Source organism: Trichomonas vaginalis, chromosome II (genome assembly GCF_026262505.1).
Source record: "Trichomonas vaginalis G3 chromosome II, whole genome shotgun sequence".
NCBI lineage: Eukaryota > Parabasalia > Trichomonadida > Trichomonadidae > Trichomonas > Trichomonas vaginalis.
Genome location: NC_067204.1, coordinates 1,631,529 through 1,650,150, shown reverse-complemented (window position 1 = coordinate 1,650,150; position 18,622 = coordinate 1,631,529). Strand labels below are relative to the sequence as shown.

The 18,622-nt window shown below is 30.8% G+C and overlaps 3 protein-coding genes across 3 annotated transcripts, besides 1 other annotated feature; all 3 read left to right on the top strand.

Annotated features, from left to right (window-relative positions):
* Positions 1-6,101: 6,101 nt before the first annotated feature.
* TVAGG3_0467210 (protein ubiquitination) lies at positions 6,102-8,908 on the top strand (the record flags this gene model as incomplete). Its single annotated transcript, XM_001297862.2, has 1 exon — positions 6,118-8,880. One exon carries the CDS (start codon positions 6,118-6,120, stop codon positions 8,878-8,880), a length of 2,763 nt encoding a protein of 920 aa, XP_001297863.1.
* A 3,288-nt stretch (positions 8,909-12,196) lies between these two features.
* Positions 12,197-12,244: a mobile genetic element.
* A 2,342-nt stretch (positions 12,245-14,586) lies between these two features.
* On the top strand, positions 14,587-15,243 carry TVAGG3_0467190 (uncharacterized protein; the record flags this gene model as incomplete). The annotated part of the gene is made up of 1 exon (XM_051235328.1): positions 14,587-15,243. The coding sequence occupies one exon, from the start codon at positions 14,587-14,589 to the stop codon at positions 15,241-15,243; it is 657 nt and encodes a 218-aa protein (XP_051093152.1).
* Positions 15,244-17,625: 2,382 nt separating this feature from the next.
* Positions 17,626-18,282, top strand: TVAGG3_0467180 (uncharacterized protein; the record flags this gene model as incomplete). The annotated part of the gene is made up of 1 exon (XM_051235327.1): positions 17,626-18,282. The coding sequence occupies one exon, from the start codon at positions 17,626-17,628 to the stop codon at positions 18,280-18,282; it is 657 nt and encodes a 218-aa protein (XP_051093151.1).
* Positions 18,283-18,622: the final 340 nt, after the last annotated feature.

The window sequence follows — 18,622 nt, the reverse complement described above, 5'->3', positions numbered from 1 at the left end:
CCAATCCATTTGCCATACCCTACTAATCGCAAATTCATTCCCTTTAATTTTGTATTAAATTTAAATTCCAATCTTAATTTCTACATTATTTATGCTAACCCTTTAAATTTTGTTCTTATTTATTCACCCTCAGATACAAATTTATTTAGAATGTATTCCTCTGAGGTCTATATTTGTATTCGAAAATAAAATCTTTAAAACTCTCTAAGTTATCATTTTCTCTTCAGATATCTAATATTTTTCTAATGACATAACTACTTTGGACGCATATCCAAATTCCAAAAAAAATATGGAAAAAATAAAAATGAAATTGAAAAATACAATTTTTGATATGTAAAAAGAGATTTTGAAAAAAATTGGGAAAAAGAGTATCTAATAAAATTGTTTGAGATCTATGTAGACATAGTTTTTACATTAAAAAATCAATAATATTGAAATTGATCTGAATATATCTTTTTTTTTTAAGTTTGAATGCATTAATCTCAAAGCATTTGATAAAATACTGGTTTTATTTCAAAATTCTAAATAATTTGTAATTAGATCTTTATGATGTAATTTAATTTTAAACAAGTACAGATAAAGAGAATCATAATAAAGGTGATCTATATTGCTTAAGTAAAATTGAGTATAATAGATCGATCTTAAGATTAGTAGATTAGAGTCTAGATCTTAGCAACAAGATCTGAGGAAGTGAGATCGAGTTTAGATCTTAGCAACAAGATCTGAGGAAGTAGATTTGAGAGTCGAGAGTTTAGATCTTAGCAACAAGATCTGAGGAAATAGATTTGAGAGTCGAGAGTTTAGATCTTAGCAACAAGATCTGAGGAAGTAGATTTGAGAGTCGAGAGTTTAGATCTTAGCAACAAGATCTGAGGAAGTAGATTTGAGAGTCGAGAGTTTGGATCTTAGCAACAAGATCTGAGGAAGTAGATCTTAGCAACAAGATCTTAGAGAGAGTAGTAGATCTTAGCAACAAGATCTGAGGAAGTAGATTTGAGAGTCGAGAGTTTGGATCTTAGAAACAAGATCTGAGGAAGTAGATTTGAGAGTCGAGAGTTTAGATCTTAGCAACAAGATCTGAGGAAGTAGATCTTAGCAACAAGATCTGAGGAAGTAGATTTGAGAGTCGAGAGTTTAGATCTTAGCAACAAGATCTGAGGAAGTAGATCTTAGCAACAAGATCTGAGGAAGTAGATCTTAGCAACAAGATCTGAGGAAGTAGATCTTAGCAACAATATCTGAGGAAATAGATTTGAGAGTCGAGAGTTTGGATCTTAGAGTCAGATCTTAGCAACAGATCTGAGGAAGTAGATTTGAGAGTCGAGAGTTTAGATCTTAGCAACAAGATCTGAGGAAGTAGATTTGAGAGTCGAGAGTTTGGATCTTAGCAACTAGATCTGAGAGTTTTATCATTTCCGGCATATTGGGCCGAAAAGGAGTGATCCGCGTAAGTATGAAAAAAAGTGAATTTTGTTGTATGGTGTTTTTTATTATATCCGTTTCTCTCACAATTTTCAATAAATATTATTGTTCAAACGGAAATATAAATAAACAATTCAAAAATAAAAATGTAAATGTAAATTGAAAATGTATTATAAACATGCTACAAAGCGTATATTTTAAACTTAAAGGAAAAATGAAATTCGTAAAAATGAGCATGATGTTTGATAAGGGAGTTTTAATTTTTTTTCAAAAAAATTAAGGAACTTAAATTGAGATTATCAGGCTATGTAGTGGGTATTTTTACGATCTGACTGCAGAAATCGAATCAGCGAGACCCGAAGATTCATATTCCGCCGGAAAAATAGGGTTTCGAGGCGTAGATAGGGATAAAAAGATGCTTTAAGAAGATCTCAGTAGAAATATGGTTTATAAGAGGATATAGGTCAGGATATAAGATTATGAAAATTGAAGAAGTGAATTATCAAGATGTATTTATGAGTAAACTATATTGTTTTAAGCTATCTAAATCTGTTTTGATATAAATTAAAGCGTATACTTATGCAAAATGCGAAATTTAAATTAATACTTTTTTTTTGCTATTTGGACACAAAGCTAACCCATCCAATAAATGACGTATACCTAGCGAGATGAAGCATTTTAACATGAAAGACAAGAAAATCTGATTACTTGTGTTGAAAGTTTCTGTATTTCGTCTTCTTCCAAACACAGCGTTCAGATGCAGAAGAAAATGCAGCCGTAATGACGCAAAAAGACACTAAAATAAATTAGAGAATTTCTGTAAAGTTTTTACTGAGCTTTGTTATTGAACCCGAATTTGTTGCTGAGTGACAGGATATTAAATCTACGACATTCATGAGTAATTGTTATCAATTTGTCAATAAATTATGTTGAAGATGGTTTAAATGTCTTCGAAGGCATGAAATTAGATCCTAAATCTGTTTGAGTTAATAAAAGAGAACAAATGTTGAAAGAGTTGTCATATTGCCTACAAAATTTTCAAACATTTGCATTGAGACAATGTGAAAAAATGATGTCCAAAATACCTTTACTAAAATATTTTTAATTTGAATCATAACAAGGAAAAACAATAATGGCAGAATAAGAAAAAAAAACAAAGATGTTATGATTTGAACAGTTGCCTTTTAGATTCAAAAAGAGCATAGTGTTCCCAACCCCTACACTACCTTCCTTTCTGATAAAAAGCTGAATAATTAGTATTTAATGAATTCTCCAGCTTGGGGATTTGCGGCTTTTCCAAAATCTGTTATGATAGTTCTATATAGCAATTGATATATAATATGTTTTTTATAATCAAATAATTTTTTAGTCCAGATAAATTTTTTAAAATTTCAAAGTCTTTCCATTCTACTAACGCTCTTCACATCCATATTCTTTACCATATATGTAATATAACGCCTTATTTTAATTCCCATGTTTACGATTTATTTGTCGAAAAACTGTCTTGCCCATTAACATCTCGGAAAAATTTTCGACTTTTTGAATGGCCGTTTTCAAGATCTCAAAAACTGTGGGATATTTTTTACAAAGCTTATCGACATTTATTTACCACATATATGTACTATACAATGCACCTGGTTTCATCGAATTTTTACCGTCAGTTTTCTCGTGAGACTACCTTTGTTAATTTTTTTAATGAATTATAAATAAATATATTTTAATGCATCGTCTATATATAGACGTCACAAAAAAAGTCACTAAACCCTTCAACATATACTACTTATTCGGTCATTTTTTTAAAAATTAATTTTTTGTTAGAGATAAGAGCTAAAACTTTGCAGACAACTCCCCCATGTCTAGCAAATTTAACATTCGTCTCCCATTTTTATATATTTGGTTTAGAATGTTCGAAAATGCGTAATATGGTCATGAATATTAATTGAAAAGAACCTTGAATTAATTCAATCTGATCTCACAAAATATTTTAAATTACAAACTTTGTAGTTTGAATAGATAATTAGTAGTAAACTCAAATAACTAGTTTATTTTTGAATAAAATTATTTGAATTTATTCAGTTTTGTGAATTTTCCTTCAAAAATCAAGTTTAAATATCTTATTTGCCATATAATTATAAATACAATGAAACATATTCGAAATTGAAAAGAATGACTTTTTCTGTTCTTTCAATCATTCAATTTGAATTTTGCAATATTGGATTTCCCATTAAATAGCTATTAAAAACAACAAGCAATTTAACTTACATTCAAATTTATTTGTGTTATATTCAATCTTCTCAAAACTTATAATTTTCGGCTATAGCATGATTATATGCTATATAATAAACCTATAATTGTATCATTCTTTCAATTATTTGAAGAGAAAACCGAAAAAATCTATTTTCGGTCTATAACAATTTGCACCTCGAATCTCTTAAGATTTAGGAGCTTCATTTTCTCTTTAATACAATATTACGAATTATTTCTTTTTTAACGACTTTCTCAAAATTCTTGAGAAAGATCTTTTACAGTTTATGCTTTATATCGACATAAATATGATTAATTTTTAGCAAGTACTCTTTATGCTTTTATCATCATATTGTCGATTAATTATTATGTACTTTTTATCCAAATTGGTGAAATTTCTCACATGTTTCAATCATATTGATCAATTAATTGCTGATGAATAAGATCACCAACAAGCATGAGTGCCTAACTAATACTTTGAGCTTCCTAATTTCTCTATTATATTTCTTCATAAAATGAATTCATATGTCTCATCAGATCATTTATATAAATTTATGATCCCAATATATTACAGTTATTATAAATATTATTTACATCGTTCAAAAGCAAATTATTATTTTGTGCTCTATAAATTTATCAAAGATCTTTAACTATAATATCAAATTCTCAATTATCTGCTATAGCATATTCATATTTTTGATTTTCAAAAAGTTTTTTTATAATGAGCCTCCCCATGAACATGTCAAAAAATGAAATTACGATTCTCAATTCGTGAATTATTCAATTATCGACCAACCATCTTGTGATTAACTTTTTCTTTTTTAGATCCTATCATTATATATATTCTCTTTTTGGCAATAGTATTCTGATGGGAGCTGGGAAATTTGAAAAAGAAATATTTTTTTAATTTTTAATAAAAACCAAACACATTTCGGCGGCTTGCATATATTCATAAAAATGCATTCTATGATTAACATTAACTTAAACAGTGTCAAAAACAAGCAAATAAATGAGAATTGCTCAATTTCGATTACAATTTTGAGGATAAGATGATCTTATACGAATAATATGCAACATTTCAAGATATATTTATTGAACGTACGACTAACTATGAGTATTTTACTCATTTATTACCGAATTTTCTGCTGTTTTCAGAAACATTTCAAAATTAAAAGAAATTGAAAAATTGAGATCGCGCAACGTCAAGTTCTAGAGAATCAAAACCTGATAGTAAATATGCTAAATATAAGCCTTCGAGAAGGCAAATATTGATTTTTGTTGTATCTATTGAATTTTTTTTGTTCATAAAATTTCATTCAAATCTTGACACTAAGTAACATCATGAACTGAATAAGCAAGTGGAGATAATTTATTCGTTACTATCTCCAAGTCTATTCTTTCCAAGAATATTATTTCTGGAGACATTTTTGAAGAAATACCAACAATAACTTCATTGTTTTTTATATGTAATTGTATGGTGTTCATAATCTCCTACTTATAGTAGATATTCACGAATTAAATTTTCAATTCAAATTTAAGTGTATTTTTTCAAATTGACAAATAAATATAGAGCTCAAGTTAGAAGCTTTGGATTAACATATGTGAATCAAATGATAGATATGACTATTTGGATCTTTTAGTTCGAATATGAAAGAAATCTAGGTTATATTACCGAAGTTTGAGAGGGTTCTGAGATAATTTATAAAAGACTGCACTGGCATTGCATGAAAAGGATCTCATTATATAAGTTTGATAGTAAAAGAAGGGGAAGCTATGTGATAAGAAAGTATCGTTAAATACTACAGAGCTGCTTTTATATATTAGATGCAAAATGATCAGTTCTGCATCATGAATTTCGTATTCAAAATTTCTCTTATTTTTATTTTTTTCAAACATGTTTTAATTAAATATATGATCCGAAGTATATACAGTGCAAGTAATAAACTCCGATCAAGTCACTGAACAGTATCATTTGTCCAAATGTGAAGTGAAAATATAAAATGATCAAATAATTTTTTTCATGACCATATTTGTTATTTAATTTGATATGATTAAATTTCAGATTTGAAAAGATTGAATGGTTAACATCAAATTGAATATTTGAATAAATTTTATTAGGAATATTATTCTTAACATTATGATTATATTCTAAGCATTTTTTGACAAAATATTGTCTTGAGAAGACTGCAATTTTACACAATGAAAATCAAGATTGTTGAGCGCAGGAGTACGCAATAAATACTAATCATCTTTCCGAAGATTTACATTTCAAGTTCGAAATCTTGATTTCACCGATAGAGGCATACAGACTAGAATAAATATACAGTACAATACATAATCTTTGTTACTATCGGATCAATATCGATTTTTGAAGATTATATTTTTCGCATAAATTTTACTTTTTTGAGAAGCCCGCATAAACTATACAAATTTTACATCCCTTCACTTTTAATGTCAGATCTCGCCTCTTTACTTGCCCAGCTTGGCCAGAACAATCAGGCTAAGCCAGCAGCACCAGATGGTCAACCAGCTCCATCACCATTTGTAAATTTGAATCTTAATTTCCAAGCTCCACCTCCACAACAACAACAGCAAGCAAATCCATTTGCTGCTTTACAATTACCTGCATTTCAACCAGCCCCACAAAAGGCTGGAAACAATCCACCAACGCCACCACCACAATTCCAACAACCTCCACCACAAACTTACAATGATAGTCAATTTGGCACAAATTTGCCACCAACACGCGAAGCACCTCCACCATTTGGTCAATTACCAACATTCCAGCCACCACCACAACAAACTTCATTGCCACAATTCAATTTCAACCCACCACAACAGCAGGCACCACCTCAATTCAACGCACCACCACCACAATTCAATGCACCACCACAGCAGACATTCCCAGCAACACCAAACTTCAACATCAACGTAAACATCAGTGTTCCAGAGCAACCACAACAAGAGAGCGAGTCAAAGGAAAAGCACAAACGCTTCGAGGAAGACAACACAATCAGTGTCGAATTCATCCAATTCTCAAAGCACCCTGATTTCCAAGTCGGAAATACAGTTCAATATGATCCAAACGGCGGCAAATCCATCCAAGCCGTCATCGACAATGTCAAGAACGGCACTGTCATCGAGATTCCTGCCGGTGAGTACAACGAAGAACTCACAATCATCAAATCAGTCGCACTCAGAGGTATCGGCCAAGTTACGATCAAAGGCGAAGGAAAGACAGATACAATCTGCACTTCCAACCAATTCGTCGTTCTCGAGAACCTCCGCCTTGTCCAGATTGAGACAAGAGGTGGTGGCGCTTTGACAGTCCAGTCCGGCTACATCAAGGCCACAAACTGCGTCTTTGAGTCCGTTACAATCTCCGCTGCCCAGATTGTTGGAGATTCTTATGGCGAATTCAACAACTGCACATTCCTCAACTCATACAACCCATGCATCATGTTGTCTGACAAGGTACAGGGATACTGCTCTGGCTGCGAATTCCGCGGCTCAAGAACATTCGGTGCCCTTGCAAATGATAACTCATACCTCACATTGGAGAACTGCCGCTCCACAAAGAACGGCGGATCTGGTGTTTCTGCCAATGGAAACGGCAACGTTTTCATCCAGGGAGGCATATTCTACGACAACGAGTCATCCGGTGTCGAAGTCACCTCCAAGGGCTCAATCACCATCCAGCAGGCCACAATCTGCGACCACGAGAACGGCACTGGCGTTCTTGTACAGGGCGCTGATGTCAAGGTTATTCTTGTTGAGTCAAACATCAAGAACAATCAACTTGCAGGCATCAAAGTATCCGATGGAGCCAAACTCATCTCCAAGTCGAACAAGTATTCCGATGCACAGCAGAATGTCATCGCTTACGCCCACATGAAGGGCTGGATCACTCTCGACAACGATGAGTTCTCCGGCGAGTGCATTGCGGCCGTTGCAACATCCGATGCAGGCAGAATCGACGCAAAGAACTTGGACATCCACGATCTGACAAACGCAGCTGTTCTCTGCTACGACGGCGGTGAGTGCAACATCGACGGCGCCACAATCAACAACTGCGAGCACACAGCTCTCCAGTTCAGAGACAACGCCGACTTCTACGTCAAGAACGTCAACATCAACGGCATCAGAGATCTCGCAGCAGCTATTCTCAACGACTCAAAGGGCAAGATGAAGGACTGCCGCATTGTCAACGGCCAGACAGTTGGTTTGGAGTTGACAAATGTCAAGGATGTCAAGATCAAGCGCTGCACATTCTCCAACAACCAAGTCTGCGGCGCATCCATCCACGACGACGTCACATGCAAGTTCGACGAGTGCACATTCGAACAGAACGGACAGTTTGGCGTTGACACATCATCAAACGACGTCAAGGCAGAGTTCAAGCACTGCAAGTTCGCTGAGTCACCAGAAGCCATCATCAATATCACTAATGGTGCTCAGTCAGAATTTGAGAACTGCACAATTTCCAACGGTCCAAAGATCGGCCTCAACATCATCAATTCATCACCAACATTCAAGGGATGCGAGATCACCAGAATCGGTGTTGCCGCCATCTCATGTTCCGGCGGTGCCACACCAACATTCGACAACTGCAACATCCACGACAACGAGAACTTCGCAGCACAGATCCACCAGTCACAGACACACGCTAAGTTCATTGAGACATTCATCCTCAACCATCCAAAGTCTGTCGCAATCATCGCTCTCAACAACGCTGTCGCTGAATTCATCAGGACAAAGTTCGAGAACTCATTCCAGCCACACTGCGAAATCCGCGAGGGAGCAACAGTTTCCCTTCTCGGATGCGATGTCGGACCAACAGACAACGGCACAGGTATTCAAGTTCACTCCGAGGGTATTTTGCAGGTCGATTCATCACGCGTACACGAGTTGTCTAAGATCGGTATCTTAGTTGGAGACAAGGGATTCGCTGAGATCAAGAACTCCGCAATCGAACACTGCGGAACAACAGGTATCTTAGTTGCTTCAGGCGGAAGAATGAACGTTTCTAAGACAATCTTGGATGGAAATGGACAGCTCGCTATGCAGTTCCTTCCAAATGTCGACGCCACTGTTACAGAGTGCGTCATCCAGAACCACTCTATGTTCGGTTTCGTTATGGCACGCGGAGCTAATGTCGAGTACTCAGATAACCAATTCACAAACAACGGACAGAAAGATATTTACATCAACTAAAAACATAATTAAGGATTTTTTTATATTATATTTTCAAATTTTAATTTTTTTTTATATTCCAAGAGACTTTTAAATATATTACAAATATATAGTGTATGAATAGTCTAGTTTAGGGTTGTTAGATTCCCGACGATAGGTGTCTTGGAAGATTTGCCTGGTGTCATCATAGTGTCTTTAAATCAAAAATTTTATTTTGGAGTTAGTTTTATTGATTTTTCAATAAAAAACATTTCTAAAACAAGAAAATAAAACGATAAAATATTTATATTTTATATAAGGATCTTATATATTTAAAATAAATATCATTTTATTTTTTTCATTGGTGTCTGTCAAACCATAATACACTATTCAAAAATTCAATGTGTCTTGCGGTTTCAAAAGACACCTTCAAATTGAACGATAGCACAGACACTATTGAATTTTACCCATTGTATTTAGTTTTTACCCTTTTTATTTTTAAGAATTAATGACTGAAACAGCCGTTTTGCTATGACCTCAATCACTTTTATTTATTATTTTAAATATTATTTAATTTTATTATTTGAATAGGCCAACTTATATTTGAGAAGCTCAATTTGAGACCACTTAATACATTGAAATATCATAAATATTGAAATATTAAAAAGTGTATTTCAAAATATTGAAATTATAAAAATTTATAATACTGAAATTGAGACAAATTAATAAATTCAATGTGTTTTTTTTGAAATAACTCTCAAATATTATTTTTTTGTTTATTTAATGATGAATAAATATGATTGCTTTAGTCAATCATAAAAACTAATTTAAGTTTAAAATAATGAAAGGATAATTTGATCGTTTTTTAAAATACAATTATTTTTGATGATTTGCAAGAATCTTTGAAAAGAATATAATATAGGTTCTATTTTTGTAAAATTTATCCAAATCATGTATTACATAAATTACGATTAAAACGATGAAAGAACCAAAAAGTGTGTTTTGTGTTTTGTTGTTGCGTGTTGGATGCGGGATCCTGTTATTTCCGAAATCGACAAAAAATTTGGAAATTTAATTTCCGAAATCGAAATTATATTAATGTTTTTAATATTCTTATATCAAAAGGATTAAAGTTCATTAAGAGAAAAACAATTCTTCTTCTTCAATTTATTGGCGCATTTATTTCTACACGCCAATAAGGAAGAAAAAATTATAAGACACCATGGTGTCTTCAAAACGCTAATTTTTGATATTTTTAACAAACCTAGTCTAGTTTTTATACATTTCACACTGTAAAGAGGTAGGGCAACGATAGAAAATTTTTGGAAAAAAAGTTCGGAGATCTTAAACGTATCATATTCCCTGCATGGTTTGGTATCTTCCGCCATGCGTTGTGCCAAACATATTGACACTTTCCAATAATTAATTTATGGTATGAGTCACAGAGTTAGATTATAAAAAGAAAGTAAATAATTGCAATTAGAAATCATATATGTCGGAAATCAAATGTTGATGAGCAGAAACCTTTTACTCATCATAAAAGAGATAAATCACTAAAGATTTGTATACATTAAAATTTGATATTTGGTGCTCGAAAACTGTCTGATGGGACTCCTCCAAAATGAACCAATCTATCGCTGAGGACCAAATTAGATGATGTGGATGGTGTATTCTCTAATTCTAACTTAGGAAGAATGGGAACAAAACGAATGACGACAACAACATGTCAAACATAGATTAAATATCTATGAATCAATAAAGTATACGTGCATTGAAGGTGATAACGATCACTTGAGGCTTATAACTCTTTGACTAAATTATGCAATAATTAAATATAATTATTTTTATATTTTTATATTTTTATACTGATAGTAATTAATATACTATCCTGCTTAATAAATGGTATGATCAAATTTGTTTGAAAATTTAATTATGTATATGAAACTATGTCTTCTATATAAAAATCAAAATTTTCGGACGAACCTAGATTGAACCTTTATGAAAATCTATCATTTATGTTAATTGAGTTAATATGAATCTTTTACATATGTATATATAGCATTGATAGCTTATATAATCATGGTTTATTCCATATTAACATATTTTTTCAGTTAAAATTGTTAATAATATCATGTAACAAATTAATTCAAGATTAGAATGTCTACAAAATGCTAACAAATAAGAACAAAATACGATTTCTCGACTTAAATTTTAATATGGAGTAGTTTTTCGTTTAAATCTAATTAAAAATGAATAAAAACTTATCTTGTACTATTTTCATTCAAAGATTTTAATAATGTAAATCATGCATTTTCATAATTCAGTACAGTTCTTTTTAGAATTAAAGTTGATGAGGATGATATTTGTGATTTAAAATAATTTGTTAATGTTCACCTTTTATTCATCACCTTGTGGTATGCCCTAAAGCAATAGCATTATCAATTCTGCTGAATTGATCAACTCAAAATTCCAAAAAAATTCAAAATTTCAAAAATGAAATTAAACAATTTGAATTTTCACATGAAAAAATCAATTTCGAAAAAAATTTGGAAAATCAAAGTATTTGATAATTAGTCAAATAATCAATTTATATCGTTTTTACTCATAAAAAACAACTAATTTTTGATTTTGATATCATATTTGATAAATACTCATTCCAGAGTTGACGTAATGTATTAATTATTGTTAGAGATATTGCTTTCGCAGCAAAATTCTTATTTCATGAAAGAAAAAAAAATGATTTTATTCCAACAAAAACACGTAAACAGATGAATGGAAACGTACTATATTTTCATAAATGTAGTAATCAGCGTGTCAGCTTTTGTTTATCATGTTCGAGTCAAAATGTATTAACTTGTAATAAGAAATATTCGAAGATTATATGAAGTATTGAGCATTCTTTGTAGAAATATTTGTAATTCATTACTAACATATATAATAAAGTTGTTTTTTTTTCCTTATTGCAATAATTTTGTCTGATTTTAATAACTTTTCATGTATACGAGTTGTGTGAATATGCATCATAATATGCGTAAATATACTTATTTGCGACGAATAATGTGGTTGCATAATGGAGGTGCTAAATTTTGATTTTTAATATGGGGCTTTGGTATGTATAATCATGTTCTTATCTCAACGTAGGAGTATTGGTGCAATATGATTAAAATTTACGAGGTTGATCTTAAATTGAATAATTCTGGAGTATAAATCACAATGCAGCTAATTCTATGTTAAAGATAGATACAGATTGTAGTAATCAATTAGGGAGTACAAATTCATTCTTTCATTTCTGTCGTATTGAGCAGAAAGGAAGAGATCATAACCCTAGGAAAAAAGCCCAAATTTGTCACTTTTCATAGTACGTTAAACTCAATTCGCTCGGCGAATGCCGAGCACACGTACTCATCATTCAACATAATATTCTCATTCTTTGGTTATTATAGTGCCAGACAACACAAGATTTCAAAGAATTACTTGAGTTTTCAATTAATCTTAATCCGATTTTAGATTTATCGAGAACTCCATCATCACAATCACATACTTCAGTGCGGTAACTACAATTATCCATATACAGAAGGAAGTTCTTTTCGAACAACTCATTTGGAGTCTGTTTTGGAAAGAACTTCTTTCTGTCCGACTTAATTTCATAGTTCCTGATCAACCAAAAGACAGAAACCACACACTATCTACTTAGGAAAGGAGTTCTTTCTAAATCTTCCTTAAATTGAGATTTTACGAGAGATAACCCTTCTATTGCACTTAAAAATGAACATTTTGATATCTTTAGTATCACACATGGTCATATATAGTATTTCATCTACATAAATACATTCATCTTTCGAAGTCTCTCATTAAATGGGAGGTTTCGAAAGATGAATCGTTTTATTCATACAACTTTAAATCTCGAACACATTTAGAGAGTGAGTATATCATTTTATTCTTGTTTTGAGTTTATTCTGATTCAAAATTGCAGTGAAAACAGAAATTCACACATCATATCTGAATGTGAGCTCATCTATACTTATACGATCTCAATACCTCCACTCTAAGCATAAGAGGTGAAGTTATATAAAAATTATCAGATGCGTTGAAGTCTCAAAAGTATTGCCTGAATGCTTGTTTCATATTTGTCCAAGTAGTTTCAATGAATAAATGTATTGTTTTTTATAATTTCGATTTATTTTTAGAAAATATTCAATATAACCTTTATTGTGTTATTTACATCTCATAAATTCTCTGTCTAAATCATATAAAAGCGCGTTTTACCCCTATGAATCAAGAAATTCATTCAATATTCATGGTATATTTATTAAATTTATACGATTTACTAATAATCAATATTATATCCTCATAAATAGCAATATATTTTGGTAATCTATGATAATCATATACAATATTTGAAATCAAATTTTCATTAGTTTAGGTTCCTTGTTAATAGTAAACCATTATATTTATTACTAATAATAAAATCTATGTGTCGTATTGAAATTCAATAAAATTACTTATTCGGTCCAAAAAAACAAATTAGATAAAATTTTTCTTTTTTTATGTAATTTTTGTTTTTCATTTTTCTCAAGATCCTAAGTTATGTTCTAACTTTTGACATCATATCCTATCATGCTAGGCTATATATTATAGCATATCCAAAAGGCAAGGAAATCTATCAGAGAAGCCTTTTTGACCTATCGTTGCCCTACCTCTCACTGTAATCTTACTAAATTTCATAAAGTCATTTCCTAAAAAGTGACATTTTATGCAACATTCAAAATTCAATTAAACCGATAAATTTCACCATCTCAAATTCATTGAGAATAGATCCGCTTTCAAATTCAAATCATTGTGAATGTCCTGGTTTTACTACAATCACCAATGGTATAATTAATACAACAGGAGATTATTTAATTGACATTGGTTCATATGGTCAAGATATTACTTTTTCATTTGCAGATAACGAATCATTTAGTTATTATTTTATTATAGAAGATGTATATATGCGCCGTCACTTGTATATTAACTATGAATCATGCACAAGCAAAATATGGGAAATCACAGAGCCAACTTTTAATTTTAAATGTATATAATTATAAAGTAAGATTTTCGGTAGTTTCTTTTCCAAAATACTGCGATTCCATAGAATTTCTATCCGAATCGAACGATCTAGCTTTCAATTATTCAAATAAAAAATATGAAATCAATAAGAATTACTGCTCAGTTTACTTAGATCCAACAGATGTTAGATTGAACATAAGCACATCTTCGGATGATTACGATTTTAATTATTCTTATTATCAACCAACATTTCAATACAAAGTTATAAATTACACAACAGACCATCTTTATTTCTCACCGACATTATACATTTTGTTCAGAAGTAAATCTCCGAATACAGTTGCAACAATCAAAATTTCACAAAGTTTTTCTTATGATACATACAGTGCTTATGATAAGGACAAGCTCGAATATCTTTGCAACCAATCAATTTCTTTTGGATCCCAGCCAAAATACAAAATATTCGGAATTCAAAAGTTATTAATTGGCAGAAATCAAACAAAACTTAATTTTTATAAGGAACAATACGTAGTATTTACTGATTATCGCAACATTTCCGGAGAAGCAAGAACTTCAGAAGTATCTTTAGAAATTCTTGGAAATACACAATATTCAGCAATTTATTTCGCTCACACAGGTACAATTACATTAGAATCCTCCAGTGACGAACCTATTCCATGTAATTTTGTTGTTTTTAATTTGAATTATTATGATTGCACTTCGATTATCACAAATGTAAGGTCTAATTACAAATTCACTTCTCAGGACACAGCTCATACATGTGTTGTTACTGCTTTCACAAATGGAACAGTTCATTTCGAAGATGGTGATATTTATGATGTCTATGGAAAAATAAATAGAGCTAATATTATTGTTGAAAAACCTTTTCTAACAATAACTAATTCTAAACACGATTACTTATTTTTTTATCATGCTGGCGACAAATATAATACATCATATTTAATCAAAGGAAATAATTCAACTCATAGATCTCTTATCATTTTTGATAATTCGTATCATGAAATAAATTCATCAGAACCAGTTGAACAAAAATCAGATGATCATAATTATTCTGATGATGATAGTGATGAAGGACTAAGTGAAGGTGCTGTTTTGGAAATTATTATTGGAGCAGCAGTTGGAGCAGGTCTCATTGCTGTCGCTGCTTACTTATGTTATAGACACAGAAAATTCAGAGCTGAAAATCCAATTAATCAAAGCCTTGTTGATAAAACCGAAAAAGATTTACCTTTAGAAGAAACGAACAGCAATCCATATCCTAATGAATATAAAGCACCAGCATATAATCCAAAGCAAGAACAATCAAATACTTATTTCGAGAATCCTTATGAATAACTATTTTTTTTATATATTGTTTATGAACGAATCTTTAAAGATTTATAATGTTTTTTTTATTACAATTCTTATTACTCCCATAAGATTGAGCGTGTGAAAATAAGTTTATAACAACATTATCAACATTTTAGGCATCTCAATTATTAAGAAACATAAAGTATTTAGTAATATTGAATCAAATTTTATTATATAGGATGGGAGATAATTTTAATTGATAACAATAAGACTATCATTACCATCAAGCATTGCAATTCCTCTTTTATGTCTTAAAAAAAAAGAAAAAAGAGAGGAAACACAATCAATAATTCATGAACATTTCATTGATAATAGAAGTTGTCTATTAGAAGAAGTATCTAATAAATCCGAACCATTACCTTTAGAAGAGGTTCAAATAAATCCATATTTAATCGAAACAAAAGAAATACCAAATTATTCACAAAAATCGAAATCATTATTCGATAATCCTTATGAATAATTCGTGTCAGCTTTCATATGCTTTTATTGACTTTTCTTTTTATTCTGTAATTAAAATTTAATTGACAAAATTTATGCTTTAAACTGCGAATCAAAAGGCGGACCTATCAATTTTTGAATAGTTTACATTTCTAATGCTAACGGTGCCTTCACTGAGAGCGAGAGAAAATTATTAAATATTAGAGCTCAAATAAGCTTCACGTGCAATAGGTAGCAAATCAGCTTCTATTTATGCTTAAATTTCTGGTTTGAAGCTTGTATTAAATTTCGAAATCTTAAATTTTGAAGTTAGACCCGAAAAAATCGTATCAGTTCATCCTATATTTATATCTGTTTTATGATCCTTTGTTGTTATATCGAATTAGAGCAAATAGCTTGTGCGGTCCAAAAGGTGTACCTGGCAGAAATCGACTTTTTGAGAGAAACTCATATAATTAATTGTATGACTTCTCTCAAAAAGTTGAAGGTAGGTACGCCTTTTGACTCGCAGTTTATATCCATGAACATCAAATTAATTGAAACATGTTTACTAAGATAATATTGTCTCTTCTTGGTGGTAATATAGTTTCAACATCAAACAAACTAAATATAAAATTATGTATTTTGAGATTTGGACTTTACAAGGAATTCTCAATAGCAAAATGTTGTATTTCTGAAGCATTAATTTTTACAAATCCATGGTTATTCGCACACGTATTAATTTCAATCACTCATAATCCTTTTCTAATCCAATTTCTCTTTTTTGGATAGTAGCTTAGATGCATAAGGCAATTACGACCTTCTTCATTTTTGTTCTTGAGGACTGATTCATGAAATATTGACCCATTCTGATACAAAAATTTTGGATCCACTTTTATTTTATTTTTAAAATTTTAAAAATAATACATTAAAAGAATTATCCAATAAACTAAAATGATTTGACAATCTGACTGTGTAAAATATTCAAAATTCATTCTGAATAGATCCGCTTTCAAATTAAAATCATTGTGAATGTCCTGGTTTTACTATACAATCACCAATGGTATAATTAACAGAACAGGAGATTATTTAATTGACATTGGTTCATATGGTCAAGATATTACTTTTTCATTTGCAGATAACAAATCATTTAGTTATTATTTTATTCTACAAGATACATATATGAGCGATTACTTGCGTATTAACTATGAATCATGCACAAGCAAAATATGGAAAATCACAGAGCCAACTTTTAATTTTAAATCAACAAACACGTATTATAATTATAAAGTAAGATTTTGTGTAGTTTCTTTTCCAAATTACTGCGATTCCATAGAATTTCTATCCGAATCGAACGATCTAGCTTTCAATTATTCAAATAAAAAATATGAAATCAATAAGAATTACTGCTCAGTTTACTTAGATCCAACAGATGTTAGATTGAACATAAGCACATCTTCGGATGATTACGATTTTAATTATTCTTATTATCAACCAACATTTCAATACAAAGTTATAAATTACACAACAGACCATCTTTATTTCTCACCGACATTATACATTTTGTTCAGAAGTAAATCTCCGAATACAGTTGCAACAATCAAAATTTCACAAAGTTTTTCTTATGATACATACAGTGCTTATGATAAGGACAAGCTCGAATATCTTTGCAACCAATCAATTTCTTTTGGATCCCAGCCAAAATACAAAATATTCGGAATTCAAAAGTTATTAATTGGCAGAAATCAAACAAAACTTAATTTTTATAAGGAACAATACGTAGTATTTACTGATTATCGCAACATTTCCGGAGAAGCAAGAACTTCAGAAGTATCTTTAGAAATTCTTGGAAATACACAATATTCAGCAATTTATTTCGCTCACACAGGTACAATTACATTAGAATCCTCCAGTGACGAACCTATTCCATGTAATTTTGTTGTTTTTAATTTGAATTATTATGATTGCACTTCGATTATCACAAATGTAAGGTCTAATTACAAATTCACTTCTCAGGACACAGCTCATACATGTGTTGTTACTGCTTTCACAAATGGAACAGTTCATTTCGAAGATGGTGATATTTATGATGTCTATGGAAAAATAAATAGAGCTAATATTATTGTTGAAAAACCTTTTCTAACAATAACTAATTCTAAACACGATTACTTATTTTTTTATCATGCTGGCGACAAATATAATACATCATATTTAATCAAAGGAAATAATTCAACTCATAGATCTCTTATCATTTTTGATAATTCGTATCATGAAATAAATTCATCAGAACCAGTTGAACAAAAATCAGATGATCATAATTATTCTGATGATGATAGTGATGAAGGACTAAGTGAAGGTGCTGTTTTGGAAATTATTATTGGAGCAGCAGTTGGAGCAGGTCTCATTGCTGTCGCTGCTTACTTATGTTATAGACACAGAAAATTCAGAGCTGAAAATCCAATTAATCAAAGCCTTGTTGATAAAACCGAAAAAGATTTACCTTTAGAAGAAACGAACAGCAATCCATATCCTAATGAATATAAAGCACCAGCATATAATCCAAAGCAAGAACAATCAAATACTTATTTCGAGAATCCTTATGAATAACTATTTTTTTTATATATTGTTTATGAACGAATCTTTAAAGATTTATAATGTTTTTTTTATTACAATTCTTATTACTCCCATAAGATTGAGCGTGTGAAAATAAGTTTATAACAACATTATCAACATTTTAGGCATCTCAATTATTAAGAAACATAAAGTATTTAGTAATATTGAATCAAATTTTATTATATAGGATGGGAGATAATTTTAATTGATAACAATAAGACTATCATTACCATCAAGCATTGCAATTCCTCTTTTATGTCTTAAAAAAAAAGAAAAAAGAGAGGAAACACAATCAATAATTCATGAACATTTCATTGATAATAGAAGTTGTCTA